The sequence below is a fragment of the Pempheris klunzingeri genome, chromosome 7 (genome assembly GCF_042242105.1).
Source record: "Pempheris klunzingeri isolate RE-2024b chromosome 7, fPemKlu1.hap1, whole genome shotgun sequence".
NCBI lineage: Eukaryota > Metazoa > Chordata > Actinopteri > Acropomatiformes > Pempheridae > Pempheris > Pempheris klunzingeri.
In genome coordinates, this window is record NC_092018.1 from 18,193,541 (window position 1) to 18,212,637 (window position 19,097).

At 43.3% G+C, this 19,097-nt stretch overlaps 1 protein-coding gene across 1 annotated transcript in view; it reads left to right on the plus strand.

The window, feature by feature from the left end:
• The first annotated feature begins 11,496 nt into the window (after positions 1-11,496).
• The window catches only part of ssbp2a (single stranded DNA binding protein 2a), a 51,718-nt gene continuing 44,117 nt past the window's right edge, over positions 11,497-19,097 (plus strand). The window contains exon 1 of the mRNA XM_070833191.1: positions 11,497-11,584. Within this exon, the coding sequence (XP_070689292.1) occupies positions 11,529-11,584 (56 nt within the window). The 5' untranslated portion in view covers positions 11,497-11,528. The remainder of the gene's footprint in view (positions 11,585-19,097) is intronic.

The following is a 19,097-nucleotide window of genomic DNA, read 5'->3' on the forward strand; positions in this document are numbered from 1 at the left end:
TTGGGAAGGCAAAGATTGGAAACAGAGCAGGTGGATTTGAATGACAAGAGGTGAGAATTTTAGCTGATTGGGTGATGTCACGTCATACGCAATCAATACTCACAATGAGTAACGTGAAGATGTGGCAACTTTTGCTTAATACATCAAGGAATGGTTTGATATTTTGGTAAATTTCTGTCATCTGTCTGTTAAATAAGAAGTTACCACCTGCAGCCTGTTAGCTTGACTTCATCATGACTGGAAATTGGGGCAAGACATCAGGACATAGTTATGTACCACATAACCTCTTGCAAAAAGGTGAATTGTTGTTTTTTTTTTTTTTTTTCATTAAACAAAAGAGAAATAACATAATAGAAATTATAAATAATAATAGATGTGTTTCCAGTTTCTATGCTAAGCTAATCTATTTGGTTGCTTTTGGTAGCTTCATATTTACTGTACACACATGAAAGTGGTATCGATTTACTCATCTAATTCTTTACAAGACAACAAATAGTTCAAAATGTTGCTCATGTTGCTTCTAGTCCTTTAACCAACATGTTCAGGAACCTTAATGTCTCACCGATGAAAACCTATAATAAAGATTTAAAATGAAGTAACTAAAATACTACCAATCTTCTTCAATCTGAGGTGTGTGTTGAGAGGAAAGGGTTAACTATGTCAGAATTGTGCAGTTATGTGCTTTTTTTTTTTTTTTTTTGCAAAAGAATTCCTGCGGCAAAACAGGAAGGCGCAGAGGGAACAGTTGGCAACCCTAATCTTGTGCAGATCCTCTGATAGCTTTCTTCTTCACAAACAATGTCGGTCAGGGCTGAGCAGGCTCTGGAGGGGTGTTTAAAGACCCAACAACTAGGCAGAGTCCAACTCTTTGTCACCCTCAGACTGATCCACACTCACACGTGTTCATGTAGTACCAGTAAAAGATAATTTTTTTTTAGCCTGATGTCTCCCAGTGTTTCACATCCTCCATTGTTTCCTTTGCTTCTCTGTTTTTCTTGCTCGCTGCTTACAATATATTACATGCAAAATATTTTTTCTCTTTCCAAAGCACAGGATCACAGATGTCCAGCATCTTATGAGAGCTCTAATTTTCCTCTCTCTGTGTTTGTCTGTCTGAATCACAGAACCGTGTCTGTATGTACCACCCTGTCCATCCAATAACTGTTTGTATACCAGTCAAACAATGGGAAAAGACCTGTTTGGGGTTTCCTGAAAAGTTTACCACATGATGAAGTCAGAGTGAAAGAATTTGTTTTTTCTTTATAGCACCACTGCTTGCCCACTTAGTGGTCAGACTTTAAAAGCTAATACTGCCACCATGATGTCATAACCGCAGGGCCAATACTGCAGCTAATGAGTCAGGAACAATATGGAGTCTCATAATGTAGCCTACATGTACGAATAAGTCTGTCAGTCTGTCTCTCTCCCTGCGGTTAACACACAAACACCCTGACACACTAACACAAAATGGAACTGCAAACCCACACGTTATATTCATGTCTAAAGTTCATGTCTAAAGTAGTGCTCCATCTCGGAGTATAAGAGTTACCTCAGTAAAACAAAAGAGGTGCTTTGTTCCATCGCCAGGCTAAATCCTCCCTCAGCAATTACCGTTCACCTTCCAAAGACCTCGGAGAGGAACAGAGCAACACTCTTTCTTTTAAAGCAGGCACTGGAGCATGAAGACATAGGCGCTCCAAAGGCAAAGCCTGATCACTCTCGTTTTTCAGCCGACTATACTGTAAGCTTTGAACAAAATGTTATGAATCTGCACCTATGTTGGTGTCTGCAGCAGGTATTTTGTCCACGTAGATTGGGATTTCGGTGAAAGTCTGTGTCTTGACTATGATTAATTAGCATTTGAAATAAAGTTAAAAGTAACGAATGGTATATGACATGAAAGCAGAGAGAGAGATGCTGATGCACAGAAGGACAGGAGCGTTACTCTGTTTATGATTCCCAATGATTAACTCGTGTAGGATGGACCTCTCAAGTCAGTGTCATGTGAGTAGTTAGAGGTTTTATTAAATAAAGATTTCCTTTTCCTTGTGAATCTGTTGATCTCACAGAAGAAGACCCAATTATGTTTTGAATCTTTCTTTTTTGCACAACATCCATTTCCTTTGGCAGCAAATTTCCCTAAACTGCTCTGAATCTACATGTACCGTACATGGGTTGCCCATATACAAGGCTGATGGCACAATGCTCACACGCTAATGGTGACGATGAAAAGCTGATTTTTAGAAGGTAATACAGTATTTGCCAGTGTCGCCATCTTACTTTAGCGTATTAATGTGCTACATTTGCTACCATTAAAAACAGAGTACAACAAAATATCTGTTCCAATATCTGTTCCACAGTAATTCATCTAATGTTTGTTAAGACAAATCCGAAAAAAAAAAAAATGCAGCCTGTTAGTGGTCCCTGGCTGGGGATCCCTAAAGTCATTAGGATTCATCCTCTGGGGACCATGAATTTCATTACAATATGTCTTGTTTTTTTATGCAGTACTTGTTGAAATATTTCAGTCTGGACCAAGACGGTGGACCATTGACTGAATGACCAACCAAGCACAGGGCTATGACACCAGCAAGGCTAAAAATACATTATTAGGTGTCTGAAATAGTATAAATAAAAAAGTATTTAAGAAAAAAAAAAATTTCACTTTCTGCTGCAGCAAAACTTCTTAGAATGGAAAAAGAAAATCGCACTATGCTGTAAACTCATCATAAAGTCATCACATCATAGTCACCACCGAGAGCATCACTACTGCAGAGGAAAAGAGTTGTCTGTCAAAGCTAGGTCAAATATGTGCCTTGAGCTGCCAGGCTGTTTCAAAACAAATCTTCCAGCATGTGACGTAGATCCTTGAAATCAAATCCAGTTGATCTCCCCTTTAAACTCGACTTTATGACTCAGTGAAGAAAGAGACGCCATCACTCGAACCGCTGCCGTCCTGACTCTTACTCAACTTGTTCTCATTTCCTGTTTAAATGGAATGCAGTGTGATCGCGTTATGAGGCACTAAAACACCATAAAAGACAGGTTGTAATAAAAAAATGAAAATGCCCTTTTTCCAGGAAACTACCGGTGATATGTATTTTGTCCACATGATGCGTGTTTGGGCCCGCTCTCCCCTCCTGTCTCCTATCACACAGCCACTGTTGCTGCAGTTGTTTACATCAGGGCCAATGGGAGGCTTCCAGACGCAAAGGGTCTGACAGTCTATCAGTGGAAGAGGGTAGTTAATATGGGCACACAACCTCTGTCCTGACCTTGATGCAGGACCATCCATCATCTAGGCTTAGAGAAGGGATGAGGTTGAGAGGTGTATCCAGATGGAGGACACTTTAACCCGGGTTAGAGCCTCTACGTCCCAGCCAGTATATAGTCTCTGTCCTGACTTTCCTGAGAGGCAAGTGGACTGACAATCAGGGAGAGGGGCTGCTATTGTTATCATATAACAACATTAAAAGTATTTAAAATAAATTCATATCTCAGTGTTATGCTGCTAATCCTAATTGATACAATATTTGATGAGGTACCGTATTCTGCAATCAGTTTTATCAAACCTCTCAGACTCGGATGTCAAAACAGTTTAACACGCTAACACGCGGTCAGCAAAAACGCATCACGCCAAAAATCTCAATGCATTCAAAGCTGTAAATGCTGTGTTTAAAGTTTCACGTTAAAGCCCCTCTGTGTGGGATTTGACGATTTATGTGGAGAAAAAGACACCGTAGCAAGAAGCTATGAAGACAGACGTATCCCCCCCCCCCCCCCCCCCCCTCCCCTCCTCCACTAAAATTAGGTGCATGGTGTGTGTTTGGAAATGGCACCGATGAGAGTGGTGAGAGTGAACCAGAAAGGTAAACAGTAAAGTTGTGGGCCGGAAAACCAAAAAAATGAGCTGAAAGACGCCTAGAAAAACTGCAGAGTTGGTGATAAATCTCGGTGCCTTCATCACTTCGAGCAACTCGAAGCAGTCATTTGGCCCATTGTTAATATAAAACTATTTATTATAGCAGCTTTAAACTTTATTTATTATATAATATTTTGGAAGTATAAAATGAGTATATCTGCAGTAATGGTGAAGCTGAACCTTTTTAAGTTTACATGAAGGCAGTAAGACATCAAACAACGCTGTACACACTCTAATTTAGCTTGGATCTTTGTGTGTGTGGGGTGGGGTGCTGTCTGTTCTTTCTCTTTAGCATGTTGTAGTCTTTGGAGAAGTCTGGCTTGGGGTCATCACAGTATTTCAGATCAGAGAGTGTGCCGTTGGCTGGCAGCATAAGAAGTGTTGTTTCTCTCTCCCACACACACACACACACACACGTACACATGCACACACACACACACTCATCCAATCCCCACTCCCATTTTATTTTTTTGGGTAGCACTCATCTGCAGCCTTATTACCCAGAGTCCTCTGCGACAGCCCAACCGGCGCTCCGCTGCTGGAGTGTTCTGTTAGTCACATCAGCACCCAGCGCACGCTCAACCCAGCTCAGATCATCAGGAATTTCACCGATGGAAAACCTGCTCAGAATTCAGAAAAAGGCTGTGCATACATCTAATTGTGATGGAGTTGCAGCCCGGCTCATGTGCTTTTTTTTCTCTGCGTAGTCCCTGGATGAAATGCTTTTTCATCTCACCAGTACAATTAACTGAAATTGAAAACTGAAATTAACTGAAATGAAATCTACAATATACAAGAAAGGTCTGTTTTGCATGTTCAGATCAGGATGGCTGGATTTTCTGCCCCCTAAGGTATATCTCAATCATCATGACAAATTGTGACTATTTAGTGACGATTACACTGACTATAGGGGGTGTTTTTTCAGTTTACATCATAAGCATTAACACCGTATCTCATGTTATTTTTAGTGGCATCACTGCGTATAACTCAGGCATCAAAATAAAGTGATATCATCTGTACGATTTCTGAACAACATCTGTTGACTAGATATGCCAGAGGCCCTTTTAGTAATAAACCATTTAACAGCTGCTTAATTGCTGCATGAATCAGCATCATACTCTGCACAATGTCTAACAGATAGAGGGTAAGCTCCTCTCTCTTATGCAAAACTTTAATTTCTTATGTCTCTCAAAGTCTGCATGTGACGATCTTCATGTTTCCATCTTTTGGCCAAATTAGTAACCACAGAGGAAATTATAGCAGCACTGCAGCCGCAGATGATCCTCTTTTTAGACAGTTTTGCTTGACACCAAAGAGCTTTCCACACCACTGCAGTCACTACTACTGTGTTGGTATTTTTTGACATTAAATATGTTGTCAAAAACGCCTTTAAAATGCGATCAATAGGCACATCCACTGAAAAAACACCCACAACGCACGCTATTGCATCTGAAATGAATATCATCTTGAATCACAGTTCAAGTTAAACACCTATTGGTTGGCTGATTCCCTGCAAAGAACTGACAGGCTATTTTGCAAACAGGCATTAATCCTTTGAGTCAACTAGCATCAGGACAGAAGAGTAGGCACAGCAGGGCCTACATTTTCCGTACCGCTTAACTTCAGATGTCTGTTAAATCAGCGAGACGTAGAATGTTACTAGAAATGCTTATTAGGATGTTTTCATCTCTTGCTTTCCTGTTGCATCAGCTTTTGAAAGCAAACATTTTTCCCTTGAACGCCAAGTTTATTTCACAGCCTAGCCTGGGTGATCTTGAGGCTGCAGCATTTCCACGTTGATTCCTGTTAGATAAACTGTCGAACCAACTTGTAAGTTGCCTCTGTTTACACCGCTGATCAAATTAAACCCAGAGGCAAGTTGTTCGTATGGACCACATTGGAAGTGCCATTGTGCTTAGGAGAGCAGTTTTTTTTTATCCGGTCGTAGAGTGGGATTTGTAACTTTTTCCAACGTTAACAAAACCCCTGGTTGGGACACCCTCTTCATCAGCAGGGAGGAAGGGGAGGAGGGAACAGCAAATGTTGTTTGGAGCAGGCAGTTTCAAGACGCCCCTGTACCACAGGAGCCTGGGACCAGAGTTTTATTTCTCTCCTCCTGTGTACTATGTATGTGTTTACATGTGTGTGCACACGTTTGTAGGTGTGATTCTTCCTTGACTGTCTGTGTTGCACAAGCATGTGATGTATCTGTGTCAGTACTCTGTGTGTGTGTGTGTGTGTGTGTGTGTGTGTGTGTCCATGTATACAGTATGTGTCTGGCAATTGCAGGGCTGACAAGACTGTAAAGTAGCTTCTTCCAGTTTTTCAAGGGAGAGCGTTTTCCACCGGGGGAACAGACACAGTTTATTTCAGCACAGGTCAGGTGGTACCGATGCTGAGGCGGTGTGAAGATCTCACAGGTGCAGAGGCCTCTGTTGCTACACGGGCTGTGTGAACTAGAATAACAGGGGGAGCGTTTTCCATATCTTCCCGTGCTTGCAGCTCAAAGACAAAACCTGATGATCAAAAATGAAATGCATAAAAATAAAAATAAAATGGGATGCACACATTCATCGTGCGTAGTCCTCCACTGTCCACTTCAGAGAGCCGTTAGTGAACAGCGCTATATCCTCAGTCCTGACATCAACAATTACTCGTCTGAGCACAAAAACACAGCGTGACAAGGTGTACTATTGTTCATGCTAAATTATTTACTGAGCCACAAGCTTTTGTAAACTTCAGCGCCAATTAATCTCAAGAACCTCTTTTGTGTGAGAGCGTAATCGGTTGCTAATTAGCGTCCTTGCTAACAGACACTCTCAGTGGAAATATACGATTACATAGCCCATCGACAGGCTCAGTAAACAAAGGCTGTTTGCCAAAATGCCAAAGCAGTTGCTGTAAAGCAAGAGAGGGGGAAATCTATCGTGTGTGTGTGTGTGCATGTGTGTGCGTGTGTGTATTTATGTCAGAAGAAAACAGAGATAGCGAGACACAAGAGAGAAAGGGAGAAGAACAAAAGAATTCTGATATCACTCAATAACTTCACTGTGATTGCATGTTAACCAGATTTAAGTGAACATGCTGGTTTGTTTGTCGGTGACAGTGCTGTGAGTCTAGACAGCCTGGAATAGATGACCTCAGACAGATGGCTTGGTTGCTGCACAACTGAGAGAAGGACCTGGTGGGTGGACTGAGAGATGCAAAGAAAAAGGAGAGCGGAAGAAAAGGAGACAGAGGAGAGGAGAAGAAGGCGGGCAGCAGCAGTGATGTTATCTGACAGATGTAGGTATGTGGTTTTTAAAGTAACAAAGTACATTTACTCTTGTGCTGTATTCAAATACAAGTTTGAGCTGCTTGTACTTTACATGAGTGTTTCCATTTCAGTGCCACATTATTCTTCTGCTCAGCTGCATTGCATAACTACATTTCAGAGGGGAATATTGTGTTTTTTGCTCCACGGCAGTCGTTTGACAGCTATAGCCGCTAGTTCCTCTCCAGATTAAGGTTTAATATTTCAAAGACAGATTTGAAAAGATTAAAACAGTGGTCCCCAGACCTTTTTGGTGTGGTACAAAAACAACTGTTCTACTTGGAGCCCCCGAGGTTTAAGATGCCACTGAGTTGTTATCATTTTCGCTGAAGAGGCATTTCCCTTCTAAACTTCTCTTGGTTTAATTTAAACGACTCCTCGAGGCTAAAAGAGGGAAAAGATATAATCGTCCAAATATTTATAAAAGGTGACGTTTTTGTGAACTATGCGAAACAATGAACTTTTCTTCTATCCTCTTCCATGCATCACTTCTCAACCAAATAATACTCTAATATATAATAATAGAACACTAAAAGGGACTTTTACTTTTGAAACTCAAAGTATATTTTGCTGATAATACTGCACTTGCTTAAGTAGGATTTTAAATGCAGGACTTTCACTTGTATTGATTTTTTACATTGTTGTACTTTTACTTTAGTAAAGGATCTGAGTGCCTCCTCCGTATCACAGTATTCTATTTATAGAACTGCAATAACCAGAACTCTTTCCATGTTTCTGTTTCACTCTGATTCCCCCTCCTGCTGTTTCACATGGTCCTCCAGTCTGTGTTGTTTCAGGAGATTAAGGCTCATGAGGTCGGAGATAGAGGAAAATAGTTAACAGAACAATAGTACACAGTGTACACAGGTGGAGCTGGAGGCAGTGGGTGGTAGAACTAATTCTTAAGAAAAACCTTGGTGTCAAATCTGAAATAAGATTTGGTGAAAATGAGTTGGATGAATTGTCTCTTTTGTTTCATCCTCTCTGTCTCTCTCTCTGGATCACATCATTTGCTCCCCTGACTGCAGTTGTGCTTTTCAGTGATGGAGTGTAACATGCTGGGGCTTAGTTTTGATTGTCACCACAGGCCCACAGATTACATGGGGCTACAGTCAATGGGAAAGGAGCTAAGTCTCGTATGATGGAGTACATCTCCGGCCTTCAGCCGGCTTGCCTCCCAGGCGTCCAGCCAGTTAGGAAACCTACTAGTCAGTCAATCCATCAGTCAGCCAGTTGGTCAACGGGCCAGCCAAAGTGTCGCCAAGTTTATCAGTCAGTAGGACAGGTTTCCATTAACTCTGCTTCTCTGCTGCTTCCTTTCCTTCAGGGAATGAATGAGCAGGGGTTGAGCAGATCTCTGTGATCAGACTGCGGCCCCCTGTAGTACAACAGAAGCCATGACACCATGTTCCAACCTCAGGTGTCCTGTGGGAGACGAGCTGAAATAGTAAGAAAAGGGAGAGAATGTAGACGCACCTGATAAAGGAGAAACGTACTGTAGGATGTACTGTATACTGTATGAAATACAGTAAATGCAATATATTTAGCTAAATGGAACAGCTTATGTTTATTATTATTTCTGCTACCAGTTATCTCTAGGATTGCAAATAATGATTATTTATGTTGCTGATTGTTTGTTTTGGCAATGTCTTCAAATTGAATTTTAATTTCCAATAATTTGAAACATAGAAAAGCAGCAAATTCTTGTTCTTGAGCAATTGTCGTTTGATAAATTGTTGCAAGTGTTGTTGATATGTTTTCTGTCAGACTAAGTCATTAATCGGCTAATTGTTTCAGCTCTGGAGATGTTCATTGATTTTTAAGCATTTCTTCTTGCCAACTGGTTATTTAATCTGAATAACCAGAATTTGGGAGCAGGTCTCTGTCTTGTCATGCCGAGGCAGCATAACAGCATTTGATTTTAATTACAAATTTGCAGAGAGGAAATAAGTGAATAAGGGGGTAGCAGAAAACCAGGGAACCATAAAAGAGATGAGGGAGTGAGTGAAGGGAGAGGGAGAAGAAAACGGGGAAGGGAAGTTCATCTATGAACTCAGTGGAGGCTAACTGTTCATTACCTCTGTGAGGATTGGAGCACCCTGTTCTTAACGGAGGTCAACTCAGCATAGAGAGTGGGCTATCTATCTATCTATCTATCTATCTATCTATCTATCTATCTATCTACCTATCTATCTATCTATCTATCTATCTATCTATCTATCTATCTATCTATCTATCTATCTATCTATCTATCTATCTATCTATCTATCTATCTATCCCTCTGGATAGATAATACGGATAGATAATATGGATCATTAATCCATCTACATATGAATATAGTGATATCTCCCCATATATTACCTGAACCATCTGGGTAAATAACAACAAACAGCTGACTATGTTCGATGTGATTTGACTTTTTTTTTTTACTTAACATGAACTGTTAACCTTTCTGTCTCTCTCTCTCTCTCTATCTCTCTCTCTCTCTATCTCGCCTCTTTCTCCCTCCTTCCTCCTCCTCGTCGTCCTCCTCCTCCTCCACCATCCTCTGGAACACATGGTTATCGCCTGCTAGTGGTTGTCATGGTGATCGACCCCGGGGGACTCATCCCAAAACCAAAAGTTCTGCTTGTCTGAAATAGAACCTCCGCCTCTCTCCAAGGGGAAGGGGATTCGTTTGGCCCATGGGGAGGCGGGGAGAGAGGGAGAGTGACAGAGGGAGGGAGGGAGAGACAGAGAGAGAGAGAGAGACAGAGAGAGAGAGAGAGAGAGAGAGAGAGACAGAGAGAGAGAGAGAATGAGCCAGTGTGCATCCACTCCAACTGGGTCACATCACGGGAGCATTGCGTAAGCATAAACACTGCTGCCCCTGTGCTGTGCCCTTAGCGCGCACGCACACACACACACACACACATATGCACATGCACACTGTATCTTTCCACAGCTTATTACTGTCTGGGAATCAGCCGTTTTGTACGACAGTCTGTAGTGTTTCTCAGATCCTGAATGGCACCATGCTGTGGTTCATGTCTTGTGCTCTTTCTGCTACTGGATTTGCATTAAGTAAATCTTGACAGTGGAGTGAACCCTCCTCTCTGTTTGCTGCCACACTGGACAGCAGCATGACGTAGCACTTCTTCGCTGCTGCATATCCAACAACACACACACACACACACACACACACACACACACACACATACACACACACAGTGTTCTTCCACAATCTTGGTGACCTCTAGTTTTTGTAAAGCAGGACTGTAAATGAACTAAACCTGTGTCATTCCCATGATCATCAGTGTGAGGCCTTCAGAGGTTTTCAGCAGCTGAGCAAACTCACATGTCTATCTGTTACTCCAACAGGTCATCACTTACTCTCACACTTTGTGTACTTCCACACCGCATCTATCCAGCACTGAGGTATCACTGGATCTCCCTGACATTTCCTCTTGATGCTGGAGCAGCTGTCTGCACAGTGGTAGAGCTTCAAGCATGTATATACAGGAAGGCTTTGAATGTGGCCACATCTTCCCACAGCACACCCTCCCTGTGCACGCTGGATGTGTTGCGCCTCTCTGTTCCCAACACGCTCAGCTCTACACATGTTTGGATATCTTAACACCTTTGTAAATAAACACCAATGCAAATGAAGTTCATATTTGCGAGAGTTGTTTGCGCAGTGCGCTGTGTGTGCGTCGGTAGAGGGTGTGATTGTCTATAAAAGGAACAGCCAAAGCCAGTTGTTTAAAATCCTAGTTGGACGGTTTCAAATCCCCCCCTTGCACCGAGAGAGGAGGATAGAGGGAGGGAGTGCGGATGTGTGTCTGTGTATGTATGTGTGTGTGTGTGTGTGTGTGTGTGTGTGAGAGAGAGAATATATATGTGTGTGAGTGTGTGTGTGTCAGTCTGTGTGCATGTCAGGAGAGTCTTTCCAATCAGGGATGGGATGGGAGACACACTGACAGACAGACAGCCTTCAGATAGACAGACTGGGAAAGAGTGGAGGAGAGAGTTAGAGAGAGAGAGAGGGAGAGAGAGGGAGAGGGAGAGGAAGAGAGATGGAGAGAGAGAGAGAGAGAGCGACAGAGAGGGAGAGAGACGGGGGTGGAGCTATTCCTGGAGGGGCGTGGCGAAGCAGCTGTCACTCACTGGCGGTTGCCATGGCGAGCGGGCGGTCCCGAACAGCGGGACATCCAATGGGAGACGACGCTGCTTGTGTCACCATGGTGACGGGGCTGTGCCCAGGGAGGTTGTGATGGGTTGACAGGTGCGTGACAATCGGAGCTCTCTGCAAGCATGTACGCCAAAGGCAAGAGTAGCAACGTGCCGTCCGACAGCCAAGCCAGAGAAAAGTAAGTTTTATTTATGGGGGAGGAAACCGCGGCTGCGAGGGAAGTTCACGAGCGGCCAGGGGCAGTCACACACACGGAGCTGCGGTAGGGGAGGGCACAGCGGCATGGAGCTCTCTGCTCAGCGCTCTGCAACGCTTGGAAAGTTGACTGCTTCATTTATTTGGGGAAAGATAGACATCTTGTCGGCGGGGTTTTGCCTCTAATTAGACTAAGAAGGTTAGATCTGAAGGCGCAGCTCCCGCTTGGCCGGCTAATGTCACATTCAAGGCGTTTTTTTTTTTTTTAATTCAGAATCCAGCAACATCCTTCCCTTGTCATCTCCTGGCATTTCTGCGCTTGTTGTCCATTTCATCTCTTCTCTCTCTCTCTCTCTGAGCTATTTCGTTTAAAAATATGCATTTGTACATTCTTCTTTTTTTTCCCCCAACCCCGTATTTAACTGTTCCGACTGAGTAACAATGTGGCAGTCTTTTTGTAAACATGCGGAGTGAAACTGGACCTTCCCCGATCCGCTGTCAAAAGTCCACGCATTTGGCTGCTCGCACGCCGCCGTGTGTTTTCAGGTGTCGCTTTTCAGAGACGCTGTCTTGCGTTGAGCGCGCCGTGCTCCTCCAGTCCAGTCCAGTCCAGTCCAGTCCCCTCCACAGTAGATGAGATTTGCGACAGTCATCTTGGCTCCACGTTTGCCGAGGACAGGGTTGTTGTTTTGTTTTTTTGTTTGTTTGTTTTTTTCTAGGAAGATGCGCGGGTTTTAATGTGGGAGCTTGCCCATGGCTGTGCTGTGGTTGCTGCACACTGACAGGGTTCAAGGTTTGACCCAAGAATGGAGCTAACCGGGCTTTTAACTCGTGACACAGGAGCTTCTGCATGGTGTAATATAGACAGGCTTAGAGGTGGACAACTGCCTGAATAAATATGGCTTTCATAGAATTATCATATCCTCTCAGGTTGTTCCAGATACCTAAACTTGTAAAAAAAAAAAAAAAAAAAGATTGCAGTTCTGCACATCATCTGTTTGTGCTGCTTTTCAACAATGCATCTTATCATCTGATTCATGCATCTAAACTCAGATGTCCTAAAAGTGGAGAATAACAGATCCTGTGCAGGAGGGCTGTGAGGTGAAGCTCCTGTTCAACCAGGCATGGCTGCTCAGGGCTTTTTGGATGCCGAGGGGTCAGACGGTCAGCGAGCAGGGCTCACAGATCAGCACCCGCTGAAGAGGAGGAGCATGTACTTATTGTTGATATGCCTTTTGACTGTGAACGTGAGCAGCCAGTTTGCCTTTTGCAACAGACAGGGGGTTCAGAGAGGGAGTTACAGTGTGACATAACTATTCAAAGAAAAACTTACAGCAGTTAAGGTTATTTGTCCTCTTATGTCCATAAAAGTCTGAATGAATCATCTCCCCTCTTCTCTTATTCACTTATTTACTGTGTCTTTAGAATCTGGTTCGCTTATGTTTGGCAACAGGGCGATTGAGTGTCCAGCTCCGTCCCTTGAGCCCCATTCTTTATCCCAATCGATATGAAAAGGATAGGACTGAACATGGTGGCTCTATCGCTGACTTAGTGCATGTGCTGACAGACGCAGAGATAGAGAGCTTCCTCCGGGCCTGGTAGATACTTTGTGTGTGTGTGTATATTGTGTGTGTGTGTGTGTGTGTGTGTGTGTGTGCGCGCGCGCATGTGTGTGTGTGTGTGTGTGATGAGCTTCTCTCTTAGTGAAACACAGCAGTTGCTCATTTTGTTATCCAGAAGTTCTCTGGCTTTTTTCTGAGCAGCTCAGTTCACCTTTGATACGACACTTCAGTTCACGTCCTCAGACATTATGTGTTAACATGGCTTGCCAATGAGGTAGTCGATCGACAGAAAACGAATCGGCAAATATTTTCATAATCGGCTAATCGTTTAAGCTATTTTTCAAGCAAAAATAATCTGCTTCAGCTTCTCAAATGTGAAAATTTGCTGCTTATAGTATTTTTGGGGTTTTAGACGGTTGGTCAGACAATCCAAGACATTTGATGAGGTCACTTTGGGCTCCAGGAGGTTGTGATGCAGGTTTTTTCGCTGTTTTCTAATGTTTTATAGACCAAACGATTAATCGATTGATTGAAGAAATGATCTGCAGAATAATGGGAAACATTAAAACTAAGCATTAGATGCAGCCCTGCCTAAAGGTAGTGGCTTACCTGCTGTCTGGACAGGAAAGGTCTACCTAAACTTAGATGTGGCCGTTCATAGGTAAAGGTGTTTTTAACATTCAGGGACCCTTTCTGTGATTGAAAAAATGCTTCTGTGTTATTCAGTTTTAATATTTCCCCCTCTCCTCTGATCATATTGGAGATTAGTTGTTACTTTTTCAAGATAAGATGTTAGAATTAACAGCCAACCTTACACATGCCATTTCTGTTCTACTGTGGCTTTTGTCAAAAATGTTCCCACATGATCCCAGAGATACTACGCTGTCCCTGTGTGTTGATGTAGATTTAGATGTCTATGAGATCAAAGCAGGAGGACAGACTTTTCCTCCTTACTTTACTTGTCTCACTGTTTGGCATCGCATTCAATTTAGATTTCTGTCTTGCTGCAGATCACTTTGTTTTCTGTGTTTACATTTCGAGGCAAAAGTGATGTTCCATTGGGCGTTAATGCCAATATGCCACAGCAAATGAAAGGACTGGGTGACAAGACAACACCAGATGAAAACGCAGTGAAAGGCAAAAAATCAGGCAAGGCAGAGTTTCATTTGTCTCTTAACAAGCAGCCTTGTTTATCAGTGGTGTGTATCAGAGAAGCAGAGCAGCCCCGGCGCTGCCGAGTCTTCAGTTGTTTCTCATTTCTGCAGCGCAGCGGGGGATCAGAGAGTGGGAGAGACAGAGGGCAACAACAGATTGAGGGAAAGAAGGAGGAGGGGAGAGAGCAGGACTGAGGGAATTTGCTGGATCATTAGTTTACAGTGTTGTAGTATTGACCTCAGAATGGACCCCCGCAGACTCGGGGCCCTGGCGTCTCGCCCATGTAGATGTACAGGAGTTCTAAATGCAGCTGACCTCTATGCTACTCTGTTCACTGGTGTGTGTTTGTGTTTGTGTGTGTGTTAGTGTGTGTGTGTGTGAGAGAGAGATAAGCATCTGATTTGTGTGGTGTGTCCTTGCTACAGATGCATTTTGTGAATATATGTTTTTGCCTTACCAGGTTGATATATTGCACATTTAACCTGTGGTTTTGGTTTTGCATACTTGGAGATAAAAAAAAAATAGCCTAATCTAGTGTGATAACAATCCTACTTAAAGAAACAGAATAAAGGAGGCTTACTTTTCTCCCTCATAAGAAATTGTGTGAACACTTGGACTCTCTGTGTCCACACTCTTTGTGATGCTGTTCATTGTTACAAAAACACATTTTGATGTTTTTTTTCTCTCGCTCCTACATAAAAGAATTATGCATGAAGTTAACGTTTTGCACATAGATTTCCTTAAATAAGTAAAGTTAATCCAGTGTACCTGAGATTTCTACAAATTGTATATCCATTTCTGCATAAATGGTAAAACGCTGACTTCCAAAATGTTCGACACACATTTCACGAAGAGCACTGAAGATGTGGCTAAAGCTGTTATCTCTTATTCATTTCCTTTATTTAATCTGTACCCTTTACAGAGGAGGATATGCAGATAAAGAGAAACAGATGAGCAAAAAATGGATGTTTTTAAGGATCAGGTTACTCAAACCATACGAATACATAAATAGACAACAACATATAGACTGATGTATCATGCCACACAGACAGCTCAGGCTGGAGGTACCACGCTTGTGAGATATCTGCTTTTGACAATAACACAGCAGCACACCGGTTTACATGATGGGACTGGAATTTAGTTTGTGTCGTTCAAAGCTCTGAAAAATGACATTTGCAGAACTCCACAGAAGCATGTCCCTGACCTAGCCATCAATAACTTTCATTAGGACCATTTCTTCCTCAGTAGAGAGTAGTTGCAGCCGCAAGCTGTTGACAGTAAGGTGTGTGGATAATGCGGAGTAACAGGGACATCTGCAAAAAAACAATCCATTTGCATGGCTAGAGATCACAAGTGGTAAGTGAGAAAATCCCTATTTAATTTATAATTTATTTGAAGGGATCCTTTTAATGTTTAAGACAGAGATGTGAATTGCATAACAGTGGCTGCAACTCAAAATCAGGGCCGTGTCTTTAATATTTTACAGCATCACACTAAATAAAATCCTCAAGCGCACCTTTTTTGAGTTAGACCTGTGCTCCACATCAGTATGTGTCAGGGCGAGAGGCGAGAGGAAGCGGTGCAGTCTTTACTTTACACCTATGTGCCTGAACGCTCTCTCTGGTTCTCAGACAGCAACACTGTTCGGCTCTCTCTTCTCTCTCCCTCTCTGGCTGTACCTGTGTAACGGTCTGCACTTGATTTTGATTCAGAGTGACAGTACACGACCACTGACTGTGTACTGCAGTTGTTCAACGAGTGTAGGTTTCAGTCACTGGCAGTTAGAGGACACATTCCACATAGTTCTGGGATTGTGGTCCTGAGCGACTTGCATTGCAGCACATAGCACACATTCCTTTTTTCCCCTTTCCTGTGTGTGTAGCGAATCATGGAAGAAGCATTGTTTAAAACACACACACACACAAGTCTCCTCGCTGCTCCCCATTTCTCCTGATCGCACAGACAAACAGCCCGTAACTGGTTTTTTTGGAGCTTCTCCAAGAAAGTATGACCTGTGTTTTATGTGGGTTTTTTTTTTCTCATCAGATAAATAAGCACAAACTGACTATTGTGAAAAGTCCAACTCTAATAAGTGCCATTGTTGTTCAGGTGCCAACCATAAATCTGGTGCAGACTTAAGCCTTTCTGGTGCTGTAAGGATCATCATTCTGCACACATTCGTACTCTCTCACACACACACACACACACACACACCACACACACACATAGAGCTACTTCTGAACCGAGACACCTCAGAATCCTGCCAGGAGGCTGCCAATGCAGCATTGCGCAGACTGAGGCAAAGCAGTGCATGCTGGGAGTGTTTATCCGACAAAAGCAATTCAGGCTGCCACTCTGGCTCCGACAGTGAGTCGCATTACAGGAGAACTACAATAAAAATAGAGCAGCATCTCACACTCACGTACTGTATCCTCACAATGCTTTGAATCGAATCTACCGAGAATCAGATTTTGTCTGCGCCAGCTGCCACCTGATGAATGTAATTGATGAGCTTTTTGTTTGTTCAACAACTCGGTGTCCTTGAGAAATGACAGAGGCGCGCTCATTAGAGGAGCGAGCGAGGAAGATCATTTGTTAGAGCATGAGCAAAAGAAAATAGCCAGAGGAGAAACATATGTTGCTGGTCAACTTGGCGGGTAAAAGGGGAGGCTGAGTATGGAAAATGAGCATCAAACTTGAATGGTGGAAAACAAATTTAAAATTCGACATTTGTTCAACAGCTGAGAGGTTAAACAAGGGGAAAAGGAAAAAGAAGGACTGAATGAAAGAAGATCAAAAGGTTGGATGAGAGAGATTTTGTGTCCAGGTCAGGCGAGGTCAGGTGATACCCCGCAGGACCTCATGGTCTAATGCTCCATAATGGCTGCGTGTCGGACCTCTGCACTCTACAAGCATCTCACTCTCTCCGTGGATCACTTACACTGGTAAGTGGCCACACCTGGTTCGGTTGGCTTAAGTCCAGTGACGGAGTAAAGAAGCCCAAGTTGAGAACCCCCCCCCCCCACCCGACTCCATACATAAAAGCCACATGGTGGGCCAGCAAAGCTCCGCTCTTCCCTGTTTAAGTCGACAGAGAACAATATAAAAGTGCGTGATAATGCGCGTGTGTCTGTATTCGCTCTTTGCTACTTTGGGTCAACAGAGAGCATGCTGTGTGTGTTAAGTCTGTAAGCCCATCTGAGCTGTCTTCTTACAGCACTTTCCCCATATGTTTCATCCCTCAAAGTCAACCTCCATCTGTCTGTCACGCTTGCCTGTGTGAATATGAACTACAACATCCAGTGATCATTACACTGCTAATAGCCTCTTCAGCTCTCATGGGATGCCTGTGAGCAACTGTGAGAACACAGAGAGCCGTCACCGCTCTCTATTGTCGTCTGTCACCGACACTGACTGCCAGTGAAAGATATCGACTTAAAACTGCTGCCAATGTATTTAATCCTCGCAGCATTTTAGATTAGCATCAATCTGGGATTACAAGAAAACCAGAGAGGAAACATGTCTTCTTTCTCTTTCTTGGTATACAGAACTGTCTTCAAACGAAAGTGATGATGACAGCTTGACAAGCCCTTGATAGAAAACACTTTTTAACCTGCTGAACACATAGAGGCTGTTAAAAGTCCTCTTTTATCTGCTGGCATCCCTCCTAGTCTGTCTCTTATCCCGGCTGCCAGAGATGTAACTTGCCACAGAAGTGCTATCAAAGCAGCGGCCTCTTATTGAGCTGTGTGAGGGGGGGGGGGGGGGGGGGGGGGGGACAGCCTCTGATCGACGCAGGCGGAAAAAAATGGTGACGTGTCAATCAACAGAGGGGACCCTGGAGAGGGCTCCCTCACAGGACGCCTTGGGGTCCTTGGGAAGGATCGAAGCGACAAAAGGCCTCCGTCGGCATCAGATAGCGTGCGGGGAAGAAGGGGAAGAGAGGCGGAGAGGGCACAGCATCCTCAAAGTCTTTTATCACTCCCCTCAAAAGACAGAGGGTACGGATGAGTAAGTTTATCACCCGTAGCTGGTCCCTTAGGACCCCACGGGTGTCCCTGAATGCTTCTGTTTTAATTAGAAACACACCATCACATCCTATCTTTCTCTTCTCTTCTCTTCTCTTCTCTTCTCTTCTCTTCCTCTCTGCAATAGTTACAGTGTATCAGGTGTATCTTTGGGATTAAGACACTGACATTTGGGGAGTGGAGGATCCAGGTGAGTGCACTGTGGATAAGTGTGAGACGTGAAGCAGAAAGAGAGGCATTTCATAGTATGCTTTGTTGACCATGACCGGGGACTGCGATCCGTGCTGTCAGGCTTTGCTCATGTTGTTAGTGGTAACACTTGTGGTTTTGCTTGGAAGTTTTTTTTTTTTTTTGTTGCTCCCGGTGATACCAAATATGCACAGCTTTGCTCCAAACCACAGCACGGCAGGGACGCTCCCTCAAAGCGCTTCCTGTAACCTGAGCGTTGCAGCTAAAAGTAAATGCTGTCGGTGGGAACAACACTTACTGTCTACAGGCTCAGTTGAGCAAAAGCCTGCTCGCTGCTTTTATTTTCCCGATCCAACATTTTTATTTGTAAGAAACACAAGTTATTTTAGCATCCTAATTCATTTCCTTTACCTGTCCCGGTAATGCATCACAGTTATGTTTCCCCCTATTTATATGAACACAAGTCATCTGTGTCACATTCACTTTTACTGGTATGACAACTGCTCTTGTACTCAGCAGTGTGGTGTAACTTGCATTCCTATTGTTAGTGCCATAATGTAAG